This window comes from Mus musculus, chromosome 8 (assembly GCF_000001635.26).
Source record: "Mus musculus strain C57BL/6J chromosome 8, GRCm38.p6 C57BL/6J".
NCBI lineage: Eukaryota > Metazoa > Chordata > Mammalia > Rodentia > Muridae > Mus > Mus musculus.
Window position 1 is genome coordinate 121,088,957 of NC_000074.6, and position 25,768 is coordinate 121,114,724.

General features: G+C 53.1%; 1 protein-coding gene across 18 annotated transcripts; it reads right to left on the minus strand.

Annotated features, from left to right (window-relative positions):
* Nucleotides 1-2,671: 2,671 nt before the first annotated feature.
* Mthfsd (methenyltetrahydrofolate synthetase domain containing) lies at nt 2,672-19,457 on the minus strand. 18 transcript variants are annotated; one of them, NM_001372388.1, is made up of 11 exons: nt 19,332-19,381; nt 18,566-18,686; nt 17,914-18,017; nt 16,618-16,731; nt 15,436-15,549; nt 13,958-14,048; nt 12,468-12,580; nt 12,163-12,288; nt 10,043-10,196; nt 9,752-9,815; nt 7,649-8,969 (listed from the first exon to the last, which is right to left on the minus strand). In NM_001372388.1, the coding sequence occupies exons 3-11, from the start codon at nt 17,974-17,976 to the stop codon at nt 8,906-8,908; spliced, it is 903 nt and encodes a 300-aa protein (NP_001359317.1). In that variant the 5' UTR covers nt 17,977-18,017; nt 18,566-18,686; nt 19,332-19,381; the 3' UTR covers nt 7,649-8,905. The 18 variants fall into 18 exon arrangements, 17 of the variants coding, with proteins under 17 accessions (NP_001359318.1, NP_001359317.1, NP_001359316.1 ...); NM_001372389.1 differs by lacking the exons at nt 7,649-8,969; nt 18,566-18,686 and adding an exon at nt 2,672-6,290; NM_001372387.1 differs by lacking the exon at nt 18,566-18,686.
* Between the last annotated feature and the right edge of the window lie 6,311 nt (nt 19,458-25,768).

Sequence of the window (25,768 nt, forward strand, 5' to 3'; positions counted from 1 at the left end):
GCCTCAGAGCCTGCTTCTTCTCAGACTTGACATTCTGGACGGGAGGGTAATTTCTCTGGTGCTCTGTTACATCAAAATTATCAATAAACTAGTCCGGGCAATTAATGTCCCCAACTAACAGCTGTCTATAAAACCCAGATAAAGAGGACAGGGAAAAGCCGGAGCTGGGGAGTCTGGAGCATCGAGCGGGGGCTGCGGCCTCGCTGCTCTCCGGGTTCCATGTCCTGGAACAGGTTCGAAACCAGGAACCAGCTCTGTCCTCCACAAGCTGAGGCCTCCCTTCGGGGAGGAAAGCAGGTCTAGGGAATAGGCCCTCAGGCACTTGAGCCACTGCCTGGAGCCGGAGCGCCTCCCTTCCCAGGGCACACTGCGCCCCAGTGAAAACAAGGGGAGCACGTAGGCAGCCCCCGGGGCGCTATGGCTCCTGATCCCGGGATCGAATCCGTGTCCTGGTGGTGGCGGCGGCAGCGGACCCCGGATTCCAGCTCACTACCAGGCTCCTGTGCGGATTTCAGTGGGATTTCCCAGCTCCCGACATCAGGGCCAGCTGGGTGGAAGGCACCAAGAGTCGCCCCGGCAGAACTGGCCAGGACCCAGGGGATGGGGGCCTGGCTCTGCCTCTCGCCTGATCTGTCGCCGGAGGGTGAGAGGGAAAGTCCGGCCTTCCCCAGAGGAGGGCTGGGCTCCAGGCAAGCCTAGAAGGGCCGATTCCATGGAAAGATCGCTAGCAGCGTCCCGAGGTCTCCCTCCGCCGCTTTGGTGGCGCCCGGGTTTCTCCAGGGTCCATTTTGGCTTAGGGTCGCGCATGCTGCGTGGTAGGGAGCAGCCTCCGCGGTGCCCAAGAAAACATTCGGGCACCTGCAGGTCACAGGTTTAAACCCAGCAGAAGTGTGACGAAATTGAGTGTGAGTGCTTACTGTCTGCTCTGGGCGCACAGGGAGCGCGTTAAGTTATGGTCAAATGACCCTTGCAGAACCGTCAGGACGCAATGGCTCTGTGTGAAGCAGAAGGTGTGGAGGTTGGCAAGCCGCAAGGAGACACGAAGCTCGGCCCTGTGGGTAAATCACACGGTCCCCTCCTCAACCTCCTCCTGCGGACAAGGGTGCACAATCTCCAAGGCTCAGGCTCTGGGTCCCACAGACCTAGACAGGAAGAACTTCCCGGACACTGAACCCAGGCAGGTCCTACAGCAGCGCCAGAGAGGGCAACAGGGTTTGTGAGCTGTGACGTGCAGGCGCCTGGCCCACAGAGGCGCAGTTGATACACTGTTGTCCTTTCTCTTTGGGATTGAAGGGTCAGGGCAGGGAAGAGTTGGTACTGCACCAAAAAACCTGGCTCCCTGTCTGCCAGTCCCCCACCAGTGACTGTGTTCCTAGGACGGAGTGGAAATACTGACCCGGAGTCCTTGCCCTGAGGCCACCTGGCATTGTGTAAACCAAGCCACCCCTCATCTTTGAATTCCTCTTCTCTGACAATGTTGTTCCAGTGAGATGGTGCTCAGGAGAAAGAGGACATATTTTCCTGGCACCCAGAAGGGACAACGGTGGACTTAAGACTCCTGGGGTTTCTCACTATAAGGATGTGTGTGTGCGGGGGGGGGGGGGGGGGGGGAGACAGCAAGTAGGAACCATCCCACATTTTCTAGGGCCTCCTCTTGGGAGCTTCCTGTGAGCATCCCAAGAGTGGAAGACAACTGACCAGCAGCTTTGGGCCTGAGACTCCCGCACAAACTACCAGAATTTTCTGCCACTTGGTCCCAGGATGGGAAAAGAAAGGTCACTTTACTTATACCAGTGGCTCTGTGAGACCCACCACATGGAGGTGGGGTGGGAGTCTGTTCCAGTCTGTAACTATCTGAGGGAGAGACAGGGAGGGGAGTCCCCACCCCTTGGCAGGTCCTCCCCACAGCTTGACAGGAGTTGCGGTAAGGGCTGAAGTGAGAGGTCTTCCTTGGATCAACTCCTGGAGACCCTGCTGAGGTGGCTTGGTCTGGCCTCTGCTGCCCTCTCCTGCCTGTTCTGCCTTCAGTGGCAGCTTGGGAAAAACTGGATGACCAGGGTAACAGGCAGCATTCTGGAAACATTCTTATCCCAGCAGCCCAGCCCTCTCCACAGGGGACACCAAAGCCCACCCTCACAACAACCCCTTTCACTCTCCCCTCCCCCCACCGCAGGCACGAAAGCCAAACTCAGAGAGGACAGGGGTAAAATAAAGGCCTGGGGCTCAGGCCCTGGGCTTTCTGAGCCCAAAGCCTTGACCTGTTTCAATCTTGATAACCCATTGTCAGCAGAAGGGAAATGTTGAGGGAGTCCCAGCTCCGCTTTCCCACTGAGCCAGGAAGGGCTACAGCTCCCAGCCAGAGGACTCTGACTTCCCAGAGTCACAGAGACTGCCATTCCTATTTCCCCCCCAGGGCTCTCTGCCGGCTCCCTTTCTTCCTCCAGCCATTTGGTACAGTGGAAATAAATGTCAAGCAAAAGTTGACACAGGACCGGAGAAGCTGTGAATGGCAGTAGGGTGTGGCTGCCTGATTCTGTTTCTCAGATGTGGGCTCGCCTTAAGGAGAGGAGGGGGTCTTCTTTCCTGCAAGCACCCTCCCAGGGGCGGGGACGGGGGTCTGCAGTACCAGTCACTGGACTCTGAGCTACCGAAGAGAAAGATGGTGGCTCCCTGGAGCTTTAACAATGAGTTTTATTTCCAGCTTGTATTTCCTGACTTCCCGCCCACTCCTCCCCCCCGCCCCCCACTTTCTTCCATGGGTATTGTAACCAGGGTCTCACTCTTAGGGTGCCATGTACCATAGATCTCTGCTCCCAAGCCTGTGATACTTTCTGGCCTGCTTTGACAGCCCAGAGAGGAATATGATCCAACAGGTAATGGCTACAGATGCCCAATCCACCCACAGGGAGCACCCGTGGATGCCTGCCATTGGACTCCTCCATAGGGGACAGGTGGGCACAGCCCTGCCATTGCCAGTTGCTGTCCACAGTTACCTGGCTGGCCATATAGAAGACGCCCACTTTGAGCAAAGCATGATGGAAGGGTTGGCTTACCAAGGTGGGACTGTGCGTGCTTTGTTGAGACCAGATGCGGGGTCCTGCCGCTGTTTCTAGTACCTGGAAGGCTCACATGGATCCCCTGAAGGGATGTCACTGGGCTTGGGTCACCCGAGAGACAATGGGGTGTAGCAGTCTGAACTGAGCAAGGAGTTAGCCCTTCTAAACTCAGCCATAGTGCCGGCAGGGCCATTTCAGTGGTCTGTTTGCCTGGCTAGGGCAGACAGTACAGCTGGGACCCAGCCCGCATTGCTCTAGCATAGTTCTGTTGTTCAGTGGCCTTGTGGTGACACAGGACTGGCCTGGGGAGGGACCATATGCTAAACCTCTCTGAGCATCTTATTAAAACTACTGACATCACACCGGGGAGGCAGGGACCCCATGTTCCCTGACTGTCCCAGGTCACGACCATGTGGAAGAATGCCAGGTTCTTAGATGTCCCTGTAAAAGGACAACTCGACTGTCTTTGGGAATGTGTCCTGGAAAGCAAGTTCTAGACGGGCACATGATGTCTCTGGGTTTCTGTGACGGGGGTGGGGTGGGGTGGGGGGAGCTGACAGGCCTGGGCTCTCACTGGACCCCAGCATTCGCTCCAGTAGTGGGGCTGGGTCAGACAGATGGACCTGAGTGTGACCTTCCGGCTACACGGGAGGGAGGGCAGGGCAACAGGTAGGCAGAGGGCGGGTGTGTGTGTGTGGGGGTAGCAACAGGCCATACTTAGTTGCGGTGTCAATACAGGGAGAGAGCTCAAGGTCAGGCAACCCTTGAAAAGGAGAGGGAACCTCGGAAACTGCCTGAGAAGCTCCGAGACTACCCTGGGAGTTTGTCCCTAGCTCTCTCTCACGAGGAGACAGCGCCGCCTGCTGTCCGTTTCTTACAGTTCATGTTAGAACTCCGGAAAGCGGCAGGCATATGTGCCCAGATGAGCGGACCCTATAGAAGGCCCTTGGTTTGGGAGAGTTTAGGGGAAATTGAATTAATTGTCTTTTCCTAGTCGCACGAACGATAGGGCTTCAGAAAAGTGGAAGGTTGAAGTCACTTCCAGCCCAACCCCAGGCGACTTTGTGGCCCGTGGACCCTGCACATGGAGACCCTGTGGCCCCTAGAGAAGCAGGTAACAGATGTGCTGGTTCAGGGCTCCAGTTGGTCCACTGGGTGGAGTTCCTTGCTCCACCTCCTCCTAACTTTGCTCCCCTCCTCTGGTGCATGGTGGGTGACCTAAGAAGTCTACTGCAAGTCTCAAAAGCGTTAAGAAAGAACTCAGGCACAGAGAGGGTGAGCCGTTGCCTGAGGTCACACAGCTAGAAGACACTGCAAACCCAGCCCACCCTTCGGGCGGAGTGTGGCTCCGACTTGGAATTCTTCAACCACTGAATGTTCTCTGTGTTCTGACAAGCCGCTACGGCTTCCAGTTGGCCTGAAGGCCCCTGCTTGTGGCAGGTCAGTGTTCCCCCAGGGAACAGTTTTTTCCACTCAACAGGGCCAGGCTCCAGGACTTCAGCCAGTTCTGGCCTGAGACCCTTCTTTGGAAAGCTGCTCCTTCTGGTGGGTTTGTTGGACCTGCAGGTGGGAGCCATGTTAGACCTCCAGGCCGGTGCTTATGGCTTCCAACCACCAAAGTGTGGCGCATCCATCCACTCCACACAGACACACGTCAGCTCCCATTTCAACCCTCGAGATCTATGACCCTGAAAAAGAAAGGGCTCCATTCACAGGAGACAGCCCTGTTCCTGCAAGAGAGCAGAAGTGCAGCTCCTTACTTAAATCTGCTTGTCTGAACATCTCTGTGGCGGTCCTGGGGTGACCCAGACTCTCTGGGGTTTGGCAGCATGGTAAGGATGGGGGAGACCTCCAGTGTCCTTGGGACCTCCAGCATGGCCGCCACAGGAGCACCGAAGGACAGCGTCCAAAGCCTAGAGGTGAGAGGCTTGAACCAAAGGATGCAGGACAGGCCCAGTACCCTGGGTGACCCCCATGCCCATGCCACAGACCAAGTCCATGTTTCTTCTGCTGTAGGAAGACTGACGTTGCTGCACAGGGGAGGGTAGGTTTTCTCTTCTGCCAAACGCCCCTGGCTTGATCCTGCTCACTGGGGGGGTAAAGAGCAACTTGGCTCGGCTTCTGGGACTCAGCTGCCTGAGGAGCCTCAATCGCAATTGTAATGGGGGTGGGGGGTTTTACGGTGCACCCTCTTCCTATACCCTGTGACTTGCCATTCTTCAGAAGAACACCTGATTTATGTGTGCCCATAACCGTCTGAGAGGTGAGACTATAGGATTCATCACCAAGGAAGCAAACATTTGCCCCCAAGTTTAGTGGCTTAAGACCATAAGTCGTTTTTTATACAGCTGCCTCAGTGGCTCCTCGGGGCTCTTCCGCTTGGCCTGGGATCTCTTCCAAACTGGCACACGGTCCTGGCAGTGCTGGGCACCTGGCCCTCTCTCCATGGGGCAGCCCAGCACCATCACTACATGGGACTGGTCTCCAGATGTTAAGCCAAGTATGGTATGACTTTAGCCAGACTTGGGGAGATGACTTCCGGTGGGAAGGGCTGGAGCATTTCCTAGGAAGCTGCACCAAGCTCCAAAGGGTGCTTCAAGTTATTGGGACACCTTTCTCCCAGTCACAGGAAAGGGGACTCTGGAGTGTGAGGTCCGAGGGCAGCTTCTACTAAAGAGTGCCACGGACTGGGTGGCACCTACACCACAGCCCTTAGATGTGGGTCTAATTGCAGATCTACTTTGTAGAGAGCCTCTGATATTTTGGAAATTTGAAGTTGAATGTGGTGGGAGGCACAGGCAGTCAGATCTCTGTGAGTTTGAGGCCAGCCTGGTCTGTAGAGCAAGTTTCAGAACAGCCAGGGCCACACAGAGAAACCCTTATCTCAAAAAAAACAAAAAACAAAAAAACAAAAAAAAACCAACAACAAAAAACAAAAACCAAAAAAAAAAAAAAACAAACAAAAAACAAAAAAACAAAACCCAGAACACAAAAGGAAATCCATAAGTAATAAAATTGATGTTCTCTTTAGGGCATATCTTCTATCTGAGGTGCTAGTCACAGAGCACAGATAAAGGCGCTGGAACATGGCTGTCTTTCCTCACTTCTGCTGGGGCTCTGAGGACAGCATCAGGCCCAGGTGCCTGGGATGTGGGGTTGCCAGGTAACAGCATCCCAGCTATCCAAGACCCACCATCAGGCCAGGACTGGGAGGAGAGCCTGTGTTGGCTCCTTCTATAAAGACAGAAAACTGCATCTCAGACCACAGACAACCATCAGGCCTGTGTCTTTAAATGTGTGTTTTCATGGGCCTGGCCATCCAGAGTGCTGGGATGGTCTGTGGGTGCCTAAGGGACAGACACCCTTCCCCAAACGGGATGGCTGGTCTTATACCAACTTGACGCAAACTGGAGTCATTTTTGGAAGAGGGAGCCTCAATTGAGGAAATGTCCCCAGTAGGCAGGCGTGTGGGCAAGCTTTTGGTGCCCTTTCTTGATGGATGGCTGACCGGGAGGGCTGTTCCACTCCTAAGTTGGCAGTCCTGGGCTCTACAGGAGAGCAGGTTTAGCAAGCCATGAGGAGTTCTCCTCTATGCTCTCTGCATCAGCTGACTCGCACCCCTGCCCTGACTTCCTTCAAGGACAGACAGTGATATGGACAGGTAAGATGCCATGATATGGACAGACTTTCGGCCACGGTGTTCTACAGAACAGAAACCCCAAGACCTATAAAGTAACCCCTTGGCTCAGCAGCCTCTTCTCTAGAGTTCTAGCCTTCAAGCCTCCCATCTCGCTCCTCAGAACAATGGTTGCTGTTGCTCTGGCCTCTCCTGCTGGGGTACCCTGTCTTCTGTATTGTGTGGCTTCACCATGACAGGCCACAGGACTGGAGAGTATACCTGCAACATCACCTGGAAGCTTGAATCTTGTAACCAAACCTCATATCCAAGCCAGGGCCTAGAAGCAAGCACTGGGTAGTGCCTGCCCTGAGGCTCCTCTGCCAGCTGGCTTCGTTCTGTTTACACGTTCATGTCTGGGTGTGCATGTGGGGGACCATAGGTCAACTTCTGCTGACCTCTGGTCTTGTGGGTAACAATTCCCGATGATCTATCTGCTTTCTTAGTTCCCTGGGGAGCGTCTACTGAGATCTTGCTGGCCATGTCGGAACTGACATCTTTCTGCGGTTCTGCAGCCACTTTCTGTAAAACTCACCACCCAGTCTCGAGTTTCACTGCTAGTGTGCATGTAGCTTGGGTGTGCGTGCACGCAGTACCCATGCAGGTCAGACAAGGGCATCAGATCCCTGCAGCTGAAGCTGTAGGTGTCTGTGAGCTTTGTAACATGAGTGGAGGGAACTGAACTCAGGACTTCTGAAAGCACAGTACAGGCTCTCACGGTCTATACCATCTCTCCAGCCCCTACTGTTCCGTTTCTAGATGTTACAATGGATGCAGGGAAAGCTGTTTGATTGTATCTCTCTGCATTACCTCGTTAGCTCCCACAGGAGGGCATCAGTCTGTCATGCCAGAGGCCGAGTTCTGCTCTCATCAGGACAGCCAGGACACAGGGCAAGCACACACAGGAGGAGGCCAGTATGTTGGGGATTTTTATGCCAAACTGACGCAAAGTAGAACCATCTGAGGAAGGAACCTCAATTGGGAAAATGCCTCCGTAAGATCAGGCTGCAGAGAAGCCTGTAAAATATTTCCTTATGATTGACTGATGTGGGAGGGCCCAGACCACATTGTAGGTGGTGTCATCCCCGGCTGCTGCTGATTTTGGGTCCTATGAGAAAGCAGGCTGAGTAAGCCATGAGGAGCAAGCCAGTAAGCAGCATCCCTCCATGGCCTCTGCATCAGCTCCTGTTCCAGGTTCCTGCTCTGCTTGAGTTCCTCGCCTCACTGTTTTGTTTGTTTGTTTGGTTTTTTGTTTTGTTTTGTTTTGTTTTTGTTTTTTGAGACAGGGTTTCTCTGTGTAGCCCTGGCTGTCCTGGAACTCACTCTGTAGACAAGGTTGGCCTTGAACTCAGAAATCCGCCTGCCTCTGCCTCCCGAGTGCTGGGATTAAAGGCATGCTCCCACTGCCCAGCCTCACTGATTTTGATGACAAACTGTTATATGGAATTGTGAATGAAATAAACCCTTTCCTCCCAAGTTGCTTTGGTCTTGGTGGTGCATCACAGCGACAGTTACCCAAAGTTAGCCAGTCAGGGTGACTGCAGCCCTGAGAACGAACTCTTCCAAATAGGTCTTGCTCAGGTCCCCACATTGGCAAAGCAGAAAACCATGAGAGGAAGTGTGGAAGAGCCCAGAACCCTGCAGTGACACTTTGCCATCTGACAGTAGCTTTCTATCCATTTTGATTATGTGTGCTATACAACTGTAGTGACAAAGGACACAGTGACTTTTGTCACTTGTGGGTCACGTCACCTGGAGAACCAGACCTCAAAGGTATCCTGAGACAGGGTTCACCCTGTACCAGGGCTTAGATTGAGGGCACCCAGGCTTCAGCACTTACACACTTTACACAAACATACAAGCAGCTTAGACTGTGTGTCAATGCATCTGGATTATTCTGGCTCACGTAACATGGATTTCCTGAGTTGCTCATGCCCCGCTGGTCTGCAGCAGGAAGAACAGACAGCTCCATCCTGCTAAACTGCAGGCGCTGTCCCACTGGGACATCAATGGTAAGAAGATAAGAAGGCAAGGGTGCAAATGCAGGCGGAACCCCCGAGGAAAGCTGAGCAGGTGAGAGTGGGGTGGACAGTGTCTGGTGGGCAGGAGTGGGAGGGGGCGCAGGCCAGGACAGAGGCCAGCACAGCCTGAGCCTGCGTCCCTCAGTCACTCCTCATGGCACCTCTGACAGCTTGGAAGCGCTGGTTACTGAATTAGCCGTTTTCCAAGGCTGAGTCCTGCAAGGAGATGTGTGTCACAAGCTCTTTTCCTTTAATATGAGCGAGGCCTGCCCTTTTGGGACAAAGGACAATGCTAATAGACGCTGTGGAAGACCCATTGGTAAAAACAAGAAACTGCCCAGGTGTGCAGTTTGAACAGGACAAACCCTCCACCTAATGCTTGTTTTTCCTTAGGCTCAACGGCACAAGTGCTTCTGAAAGCACACAGGCAGCCGCCATGTTCACCTGAGAGATGGCATGACTAAGCTGCCTGGGTAGCAGCCATCACGCATGCTCACAATGCAGCGTCTCCAGGAACAGAGCTCCAAGTTTGTGTTCTCTGGATGCAGAAGCCCGCCCTCCCCGCTCCTGTTCTGCTAAGTGGGTTCCCAGTGGTCGTAAGGACACCCTGCTCGGCCACATGCCCTTGATCCCCGAGACGGCCTCTTCTCTGCAGGCCTCCGCTCTCCTTGAACACCCTGAAACAGGTCTCCATTGTCTACCTCTTGTCTGGACTGCTCTGTCCCTGAACCTTCTGCACCCAGAGAACCTCACGTGGATTTCACAAGAACCAGACCAGGAATGGGCCAGAGCTCACAGCATCCTGGGTGTCGAGATGGGCTGCTCGCCGTCATCCCTGCCCATTAGGGAAGCATGGCCCCTTCCCAGGAAGAACAGAGCAGGTGCCTCACACGGCAGCCGGTCATCACCAATGGCAAACTGTCACACGGCAAACTGTCACACGGCAGACACATCCCAGCAGCAGAAAGGGCGCTACTCCTCTGCTGGGGGTTACTCACCAGGTCACATATCCCTCTGCTGCCCCAGTGACACCCTCAAGGCGTTGGCACCCAGACGTAGGCCCTGTAGGAGAGAGGCGGCCTGCTGGGCAGCAGCTGAGTCTGTATAGTGTAGAACTGCCCTGTGCTGTGGCCCCTGCCAGGTAAGCCTCAGGGGCACCACCCCCAGCTCCTGGAGGACTCTCTTCAGCTCACGCACACGAGTAGTGAAGGGCAGGTTTCCCACACACACAGTGGCAGCTAGTTGGGTGTCCGCCCCCTGCAGGGGACTACGGGACCCTCCTCGAGAACCTGTTTGTGGTCTATCCTGGGGTCTCCTGATGGGGCCTGGAGCTGGCTGCTGGCTGCCAGGCTCGTCCCGGAGAGTGACATCCTTCCCAGCCTGTTTCTCTCTCTCCCGGAGGTTCCTGAGCACTGGGATTTTCGTAAGCATCTCACAGCTGACCTGAAAGAGAAAGCAGCCACAGGGGGGTCTTAGGGTGTCTGAGGAGTAGTCATACCAAGGCCACGCCCACACGCTCAGGAGGAATTCTGGCAATGCCACACCCCATATGTTCGGAAGGCTGTTGAGGGCCCAGCTCAGTCTCTGGGGAGAGAAGCCTCCACCGCCCTGGAAGTGAAGCACAGGCCCTCACAGTCAGGACACGCGTTCTATCACTGGGCTACAGCACGGCCACTTCTTTCTGCTTTGAGACAAGGCCTCATCGTATTGCCCAGGTTTGTCTGGACACCAAACCTGCCATTCTCCTGCCTCAGCATCCACGGTGTCGGCATGAGAAGCCTGCACTGTCAGAACCGGCTGGGATTCCATTGCTTAAGAAAGTCACCAACCCGCAGCTGACCCCACGTCAGCCTGAGATTCGCGGCACTCTGAAGCTGTCCAGATTGGCCCTTCATGTGCCATATAGGGTGGAACAGGCCTCTGTTTTCCCTGGAGGCCCAGGAAGTAGAAAGAACTGGGCTCCTTTGTGGGCTACCTGCTTACGAAAGGTTCTTGCAGTCACTGGTATTCACAGCACAGGGGGCGATTCCCTGCCTACCTCCGGGCAGGAGGGTGTGAGCTTCTCCTGTGCCTGCGGCTGGGATGGAGTCCTACGGGCTTAGGAACATCTCTAGGATGGAAGCGAGGCCTGGCCCTATGCACACAGCCAGGCAGGTCTGACCCAGCGCATGACTCATACAATCCTCCCTAGCCCAGGGCCACCGACTCGCTAAATAAACAGTCGGAGCTCAGCGCCGGCCTTTGGGGTTTATTACGCACAGGCCACTGGTGGCCCTAACTGGCTGGTACAGTTGGCCACAATATCCCAACAACCTGCAGAGACAGGGGAAGGCAGGTGGACACCACATGCACACAGTGTGCCCTGGACGGTGAGCCAGGAGCCTGACCCATGTGCACAAACGTGGCTGGAAGCCTGGGGACCCTGAGAGCCGTGACTCCGAGACAGACTCTACAGTGTGCACATGAGGTCAGCTCTCTACAGTGTGCACAACAGGTCAGCTCTCGGGCGCTGAGTTGCTTTCCTACCAAGCTGAGCAGCTCAAACCAAGACAACGACAAGTCTCGATGCTCAGGCTGTGGTGAAGCCAGGCATCACTCCTCTCTAGAGTAGCCTGTTTTGAGTAGGGAGTGATGACGCCCAGCATGGCCCTACCGGCTCCGCCATTTCCCAGCTGCTCACATCTGGGCTTACAGACTGAGAGGTTGCTGCTGCTGCCCAGGCTAACATGGGACCTGCTTTTCCTGGCTGGCAATTAGGAATGGTCAATATGCTCTGTCAACACACCACATGAAATGAAAACGCTACGTGTTAATCACACAGACGATAACCATTCCATCCTCCAAAAACTAAAGGCAGGTTTCACTTTCACATGTCAGCCGCCTAGACGTTTGCAATCCCTTGTTGGGGCCGGCAGTGTAGGCTTGTTATCCCGGCTACCTGAGAGGCCTAGGCAGTGAGCCCTGCCTCCAAAACAAAATAAGCAAAGGGCCCTGTGTGAGGCAGCTCAGCATCACAAGGCCGTAAGGCCAACCCCAAAGAGCTGCAAAACCAACCAAAACTGGAAAGCCCGCAGGGCACAGTGGTGCATACCCTGAGGAAGAATGTCCAAGGCTGATCTCTGGCCTCTGCACATGCACACACATGCACACACATGCACACACGCACAGAAACAGAGACAGAAAGAATGAAAACCATCGACAAGGGAGCCACAGTGCAGTGACTCTCCCCCCCATCACTGCTTTCTGGGTAAGACTCTAGGACTCAGCCTCAAGAGGTGATTCAGGCTACACCATTCAAAGTTGCAGCTAATATCCATCCACACAGGCTAGTGGGCAGCGGCCAGGACACACACGGAACACCACGAGAGACACTACGGCACTGTGCCACGTCGGCCGTGTGATGACCCACCTTGGACCACATGATGCCCGTTGGCTTTGGGCGTGCACAGCCTGTAGTGATGACCCTGGTGGGAGTGAGGATGTAGTCAACTGTGAGGTCGTGGTCCTCCACAAGAGCCTCGGGGATGTCTACGACCTGGGCAGGGAGGGAGTTGACAGTCAGGTTACAGCAGGGCCTGCCCAGCAGGAACCACGCATCGCCCATCGCCATTCGATACCTCTAATGGTGTGCATGAGGAGGAGCAGGTGTCTCCCCCGACCCCCAACTCCCGGAGCCGATGTCAGGGACACCTGTCACAGGTCCGCAGGACATACCTGGCAGTCGTGGACAATTGTGACAACCGGTGTCCCCTTGTGGACGGCTCCCATTGACACCATCATGGCGTATTCAAGATCAGCATAGCCTTCCCCTTTCCCAATTCGCCAGCCTGAGGGAGGAGAAGGGGCACAGTGGAAGTGGATTCCTGTCAGGCCTCTGTGGAGAGGATGGGATCCCGGAGTTCCTCTTGTCCACCGTTACCCACGGTGGTCCCGGAACACGAACCCACAGGCACCAAACGCTGAAAGTGCACAGTGACTGAGGGAGCCTCAGATGCCCTGTGCGGTGAACACGCTGGCACTTGGAGGGGCTCTCGTGACAGCAAGACACCGTGAAAAGCAGTGGGCAGGGCCAGGTGCCCTGGCACAGACCTACCGTTAGCACTAAGAGGCTGGCTCAGAGGAAGGCGGGGGTTCTGCCATCAGAACCGAAGTCAGTGTGTGAAGACAGAGGAGAGAGCTCTACTTCGAGGGACAGGTGTTTGGTTTTCCTGTCCTGGGAAGGCAAGGCGGATGGAAAGGGGAGGCTGGGTGCAGTGGGGCTTCACAGCCGTGGGCCCATGCAGGCAGAAGAACATAGGACCACAGCAGTGAACAAGCAGCCTTTGGATTCCAGTGTGGACCTGGGTTCTCCTCGCCTGGAGTCTGGGTACCACCACAGCATCACTCAGGAGCAAGCACACCACTAAGATGACTCTCTAAGACTGAGACCTGCCTGAGCTCCTGAGAGAAGAAAACGCACAGGCAGAGGAATGAGACAGAGACAGAGGGACAGCAGACAGTACATGCAGGCTACATGGCGAGGTGAGAGGCAGGAGACTGGCAGGAGGTCCCCAACCATCTTTACCCTGCAGCCCTTTAATAAAGTTCCTCACATTGTGCTGACCCCCAACCATACAGTTACCTCAGTGGTACATGTGTATGGCTGTGGTTTTGCTACAGTTATAACTCATAACGTAAATATCTGATAAGCAAGCACCGAAGGGGTCACGACCCACAGTTGAGAACCACTGTCCCACATGGTGGCACATGTGCATGGGAGTCTGGAGGGAGGTGGATAGGAGGCCTGGGAACCTGATGAGGGAAAATGACTATGAGTATACAGTATAGAAAACTGTAGGGACACTGTAAGCTAGCCTGGGCTAAGCAACATTCTATCTTTAAAAACCAAAACTAAAGGCAGGAGAGAGATTTTATGGTTCACCACCAGTCTGCTAATAGTTAATGTGGGATCACTACAACCATGAGCGGGCCTCCACACAGGCCTGGGAGAGGACGTTCTACACTGTGTTGGTTGAGGTGTGAGAGAGACTCGATCCCTCCCATCCCTATCACACTCAGCCTGCCATGTGGACTGACTGAACAGCAGAAAGCCTGCAAGGTGAGCGGCACAGGGGCTGATGTCAGGCTCTCAGCATGGACACAGGCAAGTGGGGAATGCCCAGGGTAGCCTTCAGGAACATCCAGACAGCCTGTCTCTAGCTTACCTTTCTCAGACACAGCAACAGATCCCACCACAACTAGATCCACAAGAACACTGGAATCCAAGCCCACTGGGACGCTGAAATTCCGCACACCCTGTGAAGGGAAACGTGAGCCGGCAGAGTGGGTGCGAGTCCCACACCACACTCCAGGAGGCAGTGTCCTGGGACAGCCAGTTCCGGGAATAATCAGATGGTGTCTCCTACAGTCCCTATCCCAGGAAGACGGCCAGAGGGAGCTGACCACACAGAGTCACACAGCACTAATGCTGGGGAGCACAGAATGGGAGGCACACCAGCAGGCCAGAGCCTGGTGAGTCACAGCACAGGGACACCAGGATGCTTGAGGCCACAGGTTAGGCACCTTAGACTAGACACTGCAGGTCCCCCCTTGTGGTTGTGCACTCTTGCTTCTGGAAATGGCTCCCAAGTGTGGCCAGTCGTCCAGATCATCAGACGCTGCATAAAGTGTGAAGCGACTGCACCTCTGAGGCAGGTCGGAGACGTGTGGGTCTGTCTAAAGCACATGGCTGGGCACGCCCGAGGCACCCACCCTCTATGCCGTCCCTCTCTGCAGCCATGGGAATAGGCTCCTCCCTGCCTGGGCTGTGGGCCTGGGACTGACCAGCACCGCGGTTCATCTTTCCCTCGTCTTTCTTTTAAAAATTTTTTCCCATTTTCTCAGTGATGGGATGGGATATGGCTTCTCACACATCTGCAGAAGAGCTCCAGTGAGGAGCACTCTATTGCGCGCGTGCGCGCACACACACTTCCTTTTTATCTTTATTCTGAGACGGTCTTGCTGCGAGGCCAAGGCAGGTTTGGACCAGCAGTGCTCACACACCAGCCTGCCCAGCAGCTGATTTCAGATGTGCACTCACAAATCCAGCCCTCTGTGCACACACATTATATCTTTATAGCACATTTTTGTAAGCCGCAGACAATTTTTTAAGTCTATTTTATTTATTGTTATTTTATTCACATACCGGTCACTGCCCCGACAACCCTACTTTTTCAATAAGAAAAATTATGAGGAAGGAGTGAACCAATCGGCCACTACATGTGAGACTCAGGGGACAATATGGAAATGACACAGGGTTTGTGGTTCTTTAAAAAGCCACCAAGTGTTATTGTATGTAAGACGCGAACCCTGGCTCTCCATCCCTCGAGTGTGTTTCCAGACCAGTTTAGCAGGACTGTGAAGTGTCTGGTGACAGGCAATCAGGCTCCTGTCAGCGGTTCCAAATGACAGAGGCTTGCTTCCCAGCCTGCTCTGCGGAGGGGACCATCACTGTTTCAGCAAGCACAGGTGCACAGCCCCAAAACCACCACAAGAGGGCGCCAGAGTCCCCAATACTGGGATCTACTGCTCGGATGGAGCTGCTGACCCTGTCTGCTCTCATGGCTTTGCTCCGAGGTGTTCTACTCTACAGTGTACACTGACCCACAAGCACAGCCCCTGAGGTGGGGTTTCCAGCACTCACCTGGGAGGTGGCACATTTCCTCAGAATGTCTTTGGTGGCTCCAGGGGGTGGCGTGATCTTGTTAAACAGCCCTGTTCGCAGTCGTGGTGTTGGGACCAGCAGTGTTTTTTTGCTCTTTGAGGGAGAAGACAGTCAGTCAACTACAGGGCGGGCGCATGCTTTCTCCACTGCAGGAGGAAAGGGATACGGGCTAAGGAACACCTGAGCAGACCCAGGCTGCTTCCTTTCTCCTGCCTAGCTCCCCTCAGGGCCTCAAGGGAACTGCAGGTGACAGTACAGGAGAATGTCCGTCCCCTGTGGCCTCCATCAGCCACAGTTCCTTGCTGCTCCTTGCAGTCTCACGGGCCAAATCCTGCTCAATCCTGATCAGCTTAGGGAACAGGGTGGGAGCCCCACATCGCTGCCCTTCCTTCCTGGACCATGTGGAAGGTGTCCTGCACAGCTGTGACAGCAGTGGGAGACAAGCAAGTCATCCCCATGGCCTCTGGCAGTTCCAGGGGGATCCCCAAAGCCCCGTGCCTGACATGCAGTGCCAACAGCAGCAGACTTGGCTCAGCAGAGCTACCGTAACATTACATTAACTGTGTCCTTCCATGACACCTTTGCGGGTCTGTCTTTAATCACTCTGCCTGCTTTGGGAGTTATAGTCGCTTAAGAGCTAGGAGCATTAAAACGCACACCGGGTTCTCTTCTCATACTGACAGAGATGCTATAAAGCAGTGTAAGGGGCTGGTGAGATGGCTCAGTGGTTAAGAGCGCCGACTGTTCTTCCAAAGGTCCCGAGTTCAAATCCCAGCAACCACATGGTGGCTCACAACCATCCGTAACAAAATCTGATGCCCTCTTCTGGAGTGTCTGAAGACAGCTACAGTGTACTTATATATAATAAATAAATGAAAAAAGTTAAAAAAAAAAAAAAAGCAGTGTAAGTCCATGCTGGGTTGCTCCTTTTGCTTTGAGATGTGGCCAGACTCTGCTGTATGGGAGACTTCGTATCAGACTTCTAACTGAGAAGGTTTCTTTGTTTCAGGGACTAGAAGAGTAACAATGTAGTGAAAGAAACAGACTGTTGAGAATTGAAGTCATGGCTCAGTCTAGCTCAATACACTGAGCCCACCCATGCAGCAGTGGGATGGAAGTTGAGCCTTCAGGACTGAGGGCAGCTTAGGAAAGAGGAGTTACCTGCAGTGCCAGGAATCGGACACCTTCCAGGGGCTTATCAGGGTCCACTTTCACTTCCTGTGTCCCAGCAAAGACTTCCAGGTCTCTGATGCTCTGGCCAGCCAGGTAGGACCCCTAGTTAGGCAGAGACAGTGCCACCCTTACCTCCAGCACCAGGAAGCGGGCGTTTCTCTGAGGAGCGTCCGGGTTGACTTTAATGGTTCTGGCCACATGGAAAGCTTGCAGGTGTGGGAGGTGCCCCGCAGCCTGAGCAGCACCCTGTGTAGACGTGACTGTGTGTCACTGTGAAGACACGGACGGGCCAGGTCTGGCCTGGGCATCACAGCCCAGCATCCGCCCAGATTCCCCCAAGGAGACAGAAAGAGCCCAGGGTAGGAAGGGGCTAACCCAGAACTCAGTTCTTACGTGAAGAAAACTCTGAAGAGAGCCCAAATCCCAAGGGCAGAGTCTGCGGGATTTCCACAAAGAACGGAGCTTGTGTAAGGACAAGGATGCCCCGAAGGCCTTGATTTGTCTGACTCAGTCCCGAGACCAGGAGCTGGCCCTGTGCTTCCTGTACCCTCTTTCCTGCACTCCATCCGTTTCCCACAGATCACAGAAACAAAACTACTTGGAATGATGGCCTCTAGGGGCTATACAGTCTGCAGCACACTCGGTCAGGACCAGAGCGAGGCCAGTGTAGGAAGAAAGTCCTGGCAACACAGAGTGCTGGTGGATACCTGGTTTTAAGCACACGAGGGCCTTGGTATGTCTTGACAAAGCACTTCAGGTTTTTTTCAAACACCACCCCCCCTCTGAGACAGAGTTTTCTGCAGCCCAGTCAGGCCTCCAATTCACAGTGTAGCTGTGAATGACCTCAAACTCCTGACCCCCTGCCTCCACCTGCCAGGTGCCTCTGAGCCAGCACCTGGCTTACACTGCCTCTTTCAGGCAAGCTATTTTCCATGCAAACTATCAGCAATAGTTGGGTTGACTTATGTTTTGAACAGTTAGGACACTGAGGCCCAGGGCTGGTACTAAAGGCTGGGCTTCCCTCTGTGGGCTTCACAAGCCCCCCTTAAGTGGCTGAGGGAGGCCAGCTCCGTGAAAAGCACCAGGAGCTGCCACAGTGCAGAGACCATGGCCTAAGGGGTAAGGGAGTAGGACCCGTCCAAACACCACGTGTCCTCCAGGCCCTCTGGACTCTGCCTCCGCACACTGTGCCCCCCAAATCCGTCCCACCAGAAAGCAGTGGAGCTATGTCACTGGCACAAATAGCCTAATCCCTTTCTAACAATGCCAGGGACACTTCTGTACCTTGAAGTTGGGGATCCTGTGATGAACGGGTCGGGGAAAGTCAGCTATATCATGGGATTCCATGTAGTCCCAAATCCGTTCACGTATGCTTTGTTTGGAGACACCTACAAGAAGGAAGGACTGTGACGTACTGCTAAGAAGCAATCCCATAATGCACGTGGGCACATCTATACCTGCCACTGTGACACCACTTGCATAGGAATTTGCGACCGAGTCAGACCAGCTTAAGATAACCAAAAGTATTAGTTTTCCCTCGAGCTCCCTGGCCAGTTGAGAGAAGCACCTTCATTTCTGCTAGGAAGCTGGAACACACTGAAACCAACTGTAAATCAATCTGTAGTCTTTCCTCGGCAGTGCTAGGGGTTCCTGCATCCCAGGCAAGCTCTCTACGAGTGAGCTACACACCTTTTTGAGGCAGGGTGTCTCTCTGATCAAAATGGGGCTTGAACCTTTAAGTGCTCTTCCTTCAGCCCCCAAATAGTGAGGTTACGGGTGTGCCACCAGGTCTGGCTAGAAGGTCATCTTTTGAACTAGTTAGTGATCCAGTGGGTCACACCTGGGGCTTTAAGTGTGCTAAGCAAGAACACTATCACTGAGCCACACTCCCAACATGTCCTTTAAACTGTTAAATCTTACAAATGACCTTACAAACCTCACAAGGCAGGCGTATAGAAAGTACATTTGTCTTCCTTGATATTTATAGCTGGTGCAAGCCTTTAATCCGAGCTCTTGGGAGGCAGAGGCGCTCTAAATCTCTAAATTTTGAGGCCAGCCTGAAATACAGAGTGAATTCTAGGGCAGCCAGGATTACACAGAGGAACCCTGACTCGAAGAAAACAAAACAAAACAAAGCACAAAGATGTATTTATTGTATATGTGCACCGCCAGCAACCGAACCGGCGGGGTGTGCATGCAGGTGCGGGAGGGCACTGGGTCCCTTCCCGTGGAACTGGACTTGTGAGTCACCGCATAGGCTTGCTGGGCCTTTCTCCCTCCTCTCTTCTCCACCTCCCTCCCTTCCTCTCCCGCTCGCTCTCCTCTTTCACTTCTCTCCTCTCTCTCCCTTCCTCCCTCTCTCTCCTGCTGGTATCACAGCGTTTGCACCAGCAGACCCCACTGACCAGCAATGGTTGCCTTCCCTACTTTCGCGGCCGGTGCACTTGTCGAGAACGCTTTGCAGCGCGGGCCGGGTGCCTGCTGGGCGAGTGCTCGCCGCCGCTGCGCGACCTCCCCAGCCTGGCTGGCTAAAACCTGTCCAGCCAAGCAAGGCGAGGATGGGACTGATCCTCCCTCCCGGCTGCCAGCCTCGGCGTCCCAGCCGTACCAGGCCGAGCCGCGTCCTCCCCCACGCATGCGGACCACGGGAACAACCGCGCCGTCCCAGCCTCGGTTTCCCCATCACCCTCGGTCTTCCTCACCCTCCTGGGTCTCCATGGCTAACACGTCACCGAGCGACGCCCCGTAGCATGTCCCCGCGCGCTAGTGACGCCAGACGCCAGCGCTTCGTGCTGCACCTGCGCACTGAAGCTAGTGACCCGCAAGGTTCGCGCACGCGCGGTTGGTGCAGTGGGCGGACTCCCGTTCTGGGTTTGGGGTTCCCTGCAGTAGTAGCACCGACGCATTAGAGGACCAGAGGTCACCGCTGGAACTGCCTTGCAACGCGGATGCCCAGGATTTCCCGAGACACACACGCACACAACACGCATACATTTATACCGTATGGAACATATAACACTCTAGGGCGGACGAGATGGTTCAGCGAGATAAAGGCGCTTGTTGCTAAGCCTGACAACTTGAGTTCGATTCTCAGGACCCACACAGGGTAAAAGGAGAAAAATGACTCCCGAAAGTTGTCTTTTGAGCTTCACAAGCTCTGTGTGTGTGTGTGCGAGTATGTATAGTACCTATAGAAACATCCCTTGAAATTCAAGGTTAACAAGGAAACCTGTTTATAGGAGTGGATCTAGGGTTTCCAACTTTCTTTTCTGTACCATGAATTGTACCAGGAACACGTGGTTAGACATAAAAATAAAGACTGTTTATAAAGGAAAGGCACTCCTGAAATGAAGAGGGTTGTAAGTCAGGGACAGCTTGGTCGATTTTGTGTGTGTGTGTGTGTGTGTGTGTGTGTGTGTGTTCCCAATGCTTGTAGTCAGCATACTGTGCATTTGGAGCATCTGTTGGGCTAAGGATGTACAAGTCTGCACTGGCCACTCAGCTCCACACATCCTAGCCTCTGATTGGGGGATGTGAGGGCAGCTATTGTCTGATTGGGGGATGTAAGGGCAGCTAGTGTCTGTTTTGCAGCTTTGCCTTTGCACCTTGAACAGACAAGGCTTCCCTGAACTGCCCTGTACCTGAGAAAGGTGGCGTCATGGGTGCCATCTTCACGGATTCCCCGGTTGGTTAGAGATTGTTAGCACTCAGTCCTTCCTGCCCACTAATCACCAAAATGATTAGTACACTTTTTTTTTTTTTTTTTTTGAGACAGGGTCTGACTATGCAGCCCTGGCTGGCCTTGAAACCACAGACCCACTTGTCTCTTCTCCCAAGGGCTGTGAAGTTGTGAGCCACCATGCCTGGCTAATGTTTGCCTTTCCTGCCCTTCCCCAACCCCAGCTTCCTTTTTCTCTTCCTCTTCCTCCCTCATTTCTTCCTTTCTTCTGTCTCTTCCTGTTCCTTTAGGTGTTTTGAGACAGGGTTGTACTCTGTCCTGACCTTGAACTCACAATCCTCCTGCCTCAACCTCCCAAACTCCCATGTGCTAGGAGTACAGCCCAGTGTCACCGCACCTCAGCTTGCATGTTCTTGCGTGTGTGTGTGTGTGTGTGTGTGTGTGTGTGTGTGTGTGTGTGTTTTGGAGTCATGCTTCCTATGTGTGCAGGTGTGAAGAAGCTGGTGACACCCTCAAGAGCCACCCAGCTTGTTTTCTGACCCACTGCCAGGAATCAGCCTGTCTTTGCTAGATTTTCAAGTGCACACTGACATACCCAGATTTTTATTTTTAAACTTTAACATGGGTGCCTCTGACAAGGCAAGCATTTTACTGACTGAGCCCTTTCTAACTCCAAATGCCTCTGACTGAATCATGGAGCAGTGTCCTGTCCGGTGTCCTCTGATTCCTAGAATTATCATTACTGTCAGATTGTCCTCAGAGAAAGGACTGGGATCTGGACTTTTCACAGCACCTTCTGCATGGACACCAGGCTGCCCCCCCCCCCCAGTCCCCTGAAACCCTCTCTTAGATTAAACATGCTTCCCTGGAAGAGGAGAGGACACCTCTCCAGCAGGGTTTTAACAATCATCTATTTATTTATTTATTTATTTTGGATTATGAGGCAAGACCTCAGAGTCCAGGACCTACATGTTGGAAGGACAGAGCTGACTTCTGACTCCTGGAAGCTGCCCTATGACCTCAGCACAGTCAACCTGGTGCGTGTCCCCCTCCCCCGGACACATAAATGCAAAACATTTTTTAATTAAAATAGGAAGAGATCCTAACAACATGGCGTCTAGCCTGCCCAGATTCCCTCTCCTTCTGCTGTAGTGTGGCCTGGCAGCAGATACAAGCAGTTCCCACCACACTGAACTGGCGTAGCTGGAAAAAAATGGAAGAGGGTAAAGGGCCGCGCGTGTCAAGTACCTGAATGTGATAATGTGATGGACGGCAAAGACTCAGCGGGTGCGATGGGCCTGGAGATGGTCCTGGCTGAAGCAAAGTGACCGTGATCCTGGCTTTGTCACTCCTAAAGGTAAAGCAGGTGCCATGTCCAGGCAGTGGCTTGATCCCCACCGTGCCCCGGCTCTGCCCAGTCCATGTGCATCTTATTGTCCCAGAATCCATCTTCTTGTCACTTTGAGACACTAGTCCAAACTGGGGAGGTTGAGTACAGCTCTCAGCTATTCATGGCCTGAGTCTTAGAAAATCCCAGAGCAGTGGGAGAGGGGACCCTAGGAGGTTCTTGAACATTCTCCATCCACTGACTGGGGTGGAAAGACCTTTACTCTCTGCCTCATTTCTGTTCTATTTTCAGAATTATAATGATATTTTGATTTTTAAAATTTTCCTAATTTACAGAAAAATCTCAGGGCTGCTACAATGGAGGCACTAAGTTCAAAAGCCCCTATTTTGTTACATTTTGATACATTTTGTTACATTCATGAGACTCCGGCTTCCTATTTCTGTCAGCTGTGATACTTAGTGTCCACTGTCAGTTTGACAGACTCTAGGCTCACTTGGGAGAGGGGACTGGGAACTTGTGTGTGGGGGGATTATCTTGGAGGCATTAATTGGGGGTGGGTAGTGGGGGGGAGGATCCAACACTGTGGTGGGCATCACATTCCCTGACTGGGGTCCTGGACTGTGTGAAACAGAGCAGAGCTGAACACCAGCCCCCAGGTGGTCACCCTGGCTCCCTTCACTGTGGCTATAGTGTGTAGTTCCTGTCGTGTCTCTGTCCCCCTCCCGCCACATTGCCACTACTGCTGAAAATTGAGGAACTGTGAGCTGAAATTTCCTTTGTCAGAGTATTTATTGAAAACAGGCTAAAGTCCCACCCATCACTAGTCAAGTACTTACTTTCCCCTCCCTTCCCCTCCACCCTTTGCTTCTTTCTCCCCCCCCCCCACTTCCTTCTCTCCTTCCTCCTTCCCTTCCTCTATCCCTGTCTTCTTCCAAAGCGCTGGGATGGAAATCAGGGCCCCGAGTGCCTGGCAATTGCTCTGCTCCATGACACAACCCTTTTCAAATACTTTAAAAGTTGCAGAGGCTGTGACATTAGCTCTAAATATTTTGACATGTGCTTGCTACAGGCAGGGCGTGTTCTTATCTGAGCACAAGTCCTATCTCACTCAGGAATCTCAACCTGGGGAAGACGGCTGTCCAGGGCACACTCTGGATTCCAAATGCCTCAGACCTGCCCTTTGTTATGCTTTCTGCCATGTGGCATCAAACGTGGCATGGAGTCTCTGGGATCTTTAATGTCTTGTAACTCCTATCCCCACCCTTTCCTTTACTGTGGCTACTTCTAGAAAATTCTCACTAAAATGACTTAGGACCCATCAAGAAGTGAGACTTTTGTCCCGAGAAAGGTTTTTTCCAGAGGTCCTGAGTTCAATTCCCAGCAACACAGGGTGACTCACAACCATCTGTAATGGGATCTGATTCACTCTTCTGGGCAACAGTGTACTCATATACATTAAATAAATAAATAAATAAATAATCTAAAAAAAAATATGTAGCTCTGAGGCGAGGCAGTGGTGGGGCACACCTTTAGTCCCAGCACTCAAGAGGCAGAGGCAGGCAGATCTCTAAGCTTGAGACCAGCCTGGTCTACAGAGAGTTCCAGGACAGCCAGGACTACACAGACAGAGAAATGCTGTCTCAATCACTCAACCAACCAACAGCAGCTCCGATGCTGGGGTGTGGTGTGCATGTTTAATCCCGGCACTAAGAAAACATATCTCTGAATCTCTGTGAGTTCCAGACCAGCCAGGTCTACTACATAGAGAGACCCTGTCTCCAAGGGAAGGGGGTTCCTCTGCCCCTGTCTATTCCACGGGCCAGTTTTCAAGAAGCCTTTGGGAACCTGGGACTCTTTTGCTATCTGGTTTTTAAAACAGAAGGCATCTCCTGGGCCCAGAGGATGCTGAACAGAGAGTTGAGAACAAAATCTGCTTCTAGCTTGTCTGCCTTGGTCCAGGCTGGGCCTGAAAGGCAGAAGTCTCCAGACCTGGCTTTCATCACACATCTGAATAGTCAGCTCTCTGCTCAACTCCACAGCTCTTCTCCACAACACAGCTCTGCAAGTAGAGGCCAATTTGTTAAACAGCCCTGTGGGGTGAATCCAGCCTTCTAGCCAGCCACGGGGAGAACCTCCTTGCTTCTCTGGAAACTTCCAGAAGTCTCAAAAATGTTTCTGTTTCTTAGCCTCAATACAGAGCTTCAGTGAAAGAGACCCCTGCCAGTGTGTGTGTGTGGGGGGGGGAGCACCCTCCTGGACCCCAGATTAGGTACAAACCGCACCCAAACACCGGTTTTCACAAAGAAATCCTTTAATCGGTGGAGAAAAAAGGTTAAAAGCCGCTTTCTGACTCAGGAGGAGAAACAGCAGACCTTGCAGGAGTAACTTTAAAACAGCAGACCTTGCAGGAGTAACTTTAAAAAAGAAAAAAAAAGGGAGGTCCGGGTTAGAACGGGCTAGGGAGCTGTAGTATGTTTTGAGTGGTCATTAGTTGATTAGGTGAAGCAACCAGGGCTTCCGATTGCAAGACTTCAAAACTTTGATATCTGGACCTTGGTATTTAGCCTCAGGAGGAGGAAGTGGCCAAATAAGGGAATAGACCTTCAGGGCTAACGTTAGGAATGTAATCTAAGAGTTTTTAGCCAGGCAGAGGGAATGAGAGAAAAGGGTAAGGCTTGCCAGAGCCATGTTTGCCACGCTCGAGCTCAGAGTCCCTTCATTCGGAAAATGGCTTTTCATAAGCCAAGCGCCAGGCCCAGTTGGCTTCTTTATGGGTTTTATTCTTGCAGTGCAAAGCGTCGTGGTGTCCACAAGGTGTCAGCACCGTCATTAGAACCAAACCTGACTGGCTTTCCTCGCTGCTCCCCGCCGCCTTTTCCGTAGTAGTTCCACAACCGGCCTCAAGATGGCACCACCACCCACGGAGTATTCGCCAGGCGCCTCCAGGTGATGAAGCCAGGGCGCCTGCCGAGGAAGAAGGGCCGGGCGGGAAGCCGGGGAGGCACCTCCCTGCCCTTTTCATCGCTTATTATTTGACAAACACACAGGGCCCTCTGGGGTCTGATTTGCCTTCGACTCGTTGACAACAAGACAAGGAAGAGAAGGAACAGGCAATAAGCAAGAATGTAGCAAGTCTCAGAGAGCTGAGGCCTCTGCTGGCTGCAGGAGCCGGACCTGGTTCCTGCCAAGTCCAGGTGTGTGTGCAGTGTTGTTTTTAGAAACCGGAACAAACATCTCTCTCAGTGCTCCACAGAAGCAAGGAGGCCAGGTCCTGCGCGAAGGAACGAGCCTCCCCAGGAGCCCCCACTCTTTCTTTAGGAGAGGGGTCGTGGGTCGATCCATTTGAGAATTTAAACCAAAGTTCTTTTAAGAAGACACTGGTTTAAATTTGGCATACGCAGGCAGAAAGTGGCTTATGGCAATTTAGATTTCATAGTCTGAGGCGTTCGGTTTCTGCCCCGTGCTTTGATAAAGCTGTTTAACACGGGGACAGACACACACACACACACACACCTCATAAAAGCAGAGTAAATTGTGCCCCTGTAGGAAGCCCATGGGGAGGGGGTTGTTCTTGATCAGTGAATGGAATTTTCAGCAACATCGTGAGAAAAATTCAACACTACTTGCCACGAGTTTCATGAGGGGCAAGACGTTTTCTGTCACAGTTATTTTTTTAAAAAAAAGTGAACGAAAACACACTAAGGACATTGGAACAATAACTCTTAGTGAGTCCCTGAGAGGGGAGGGGAAGGCTTAACCCCCTACCCAGATCTACACCGGACATGCACCAGAAGCCTGACTTTGCTGCTTTAAGGGAGGGGAGAGAGGAATTAGTCAAAAAAAGAATCCAGGACACCCACAAAAATGTGTTTCCCGAGATTCTCCATCCAGGTCAGGGGGCCCTGTGCAGCCCTGTCCTTTAAATTCTGGTTCTCGAGTCAAAGGTAGCACACATAAAACCTATTTTGCTGCTTCGGTACGTCAAGCAATGCCACTAAAGTTTCCTCACCCGCCAAAGCTGAAACAGTGAGTTCTAATCTCTCAAAGCCTTTTGCCGAAAATCTAAAGGGGGTGGGGGGCTATGGTGGTGGCGTGGGGGGGGGGTCGGAGAA

Coding starts and splice junctions, on each gene's coding strand:
- Mthfsd (XM_006530935.4), bottom strand. CDS start 19,266: ATGCGTGGGGGAGGACGCGGCTCGGCCTGGTACGGCTGGGACGCCGAG. Junction 12,581..13,957: donor TGTTGCTGTGTCTGAGAAAG/GTAAGCTAGAGA, acceptor CTCCTCCCTCAG/GCTGGCGAATTGGGAAAGGG. Junction 10,197..12,162: donor CGGGCATCATGTGGTCCAAG/GTGGGTCATCAC, acceptor TTTCTCTTTCAG/GTCAGCTGTGAGATGCTTAC.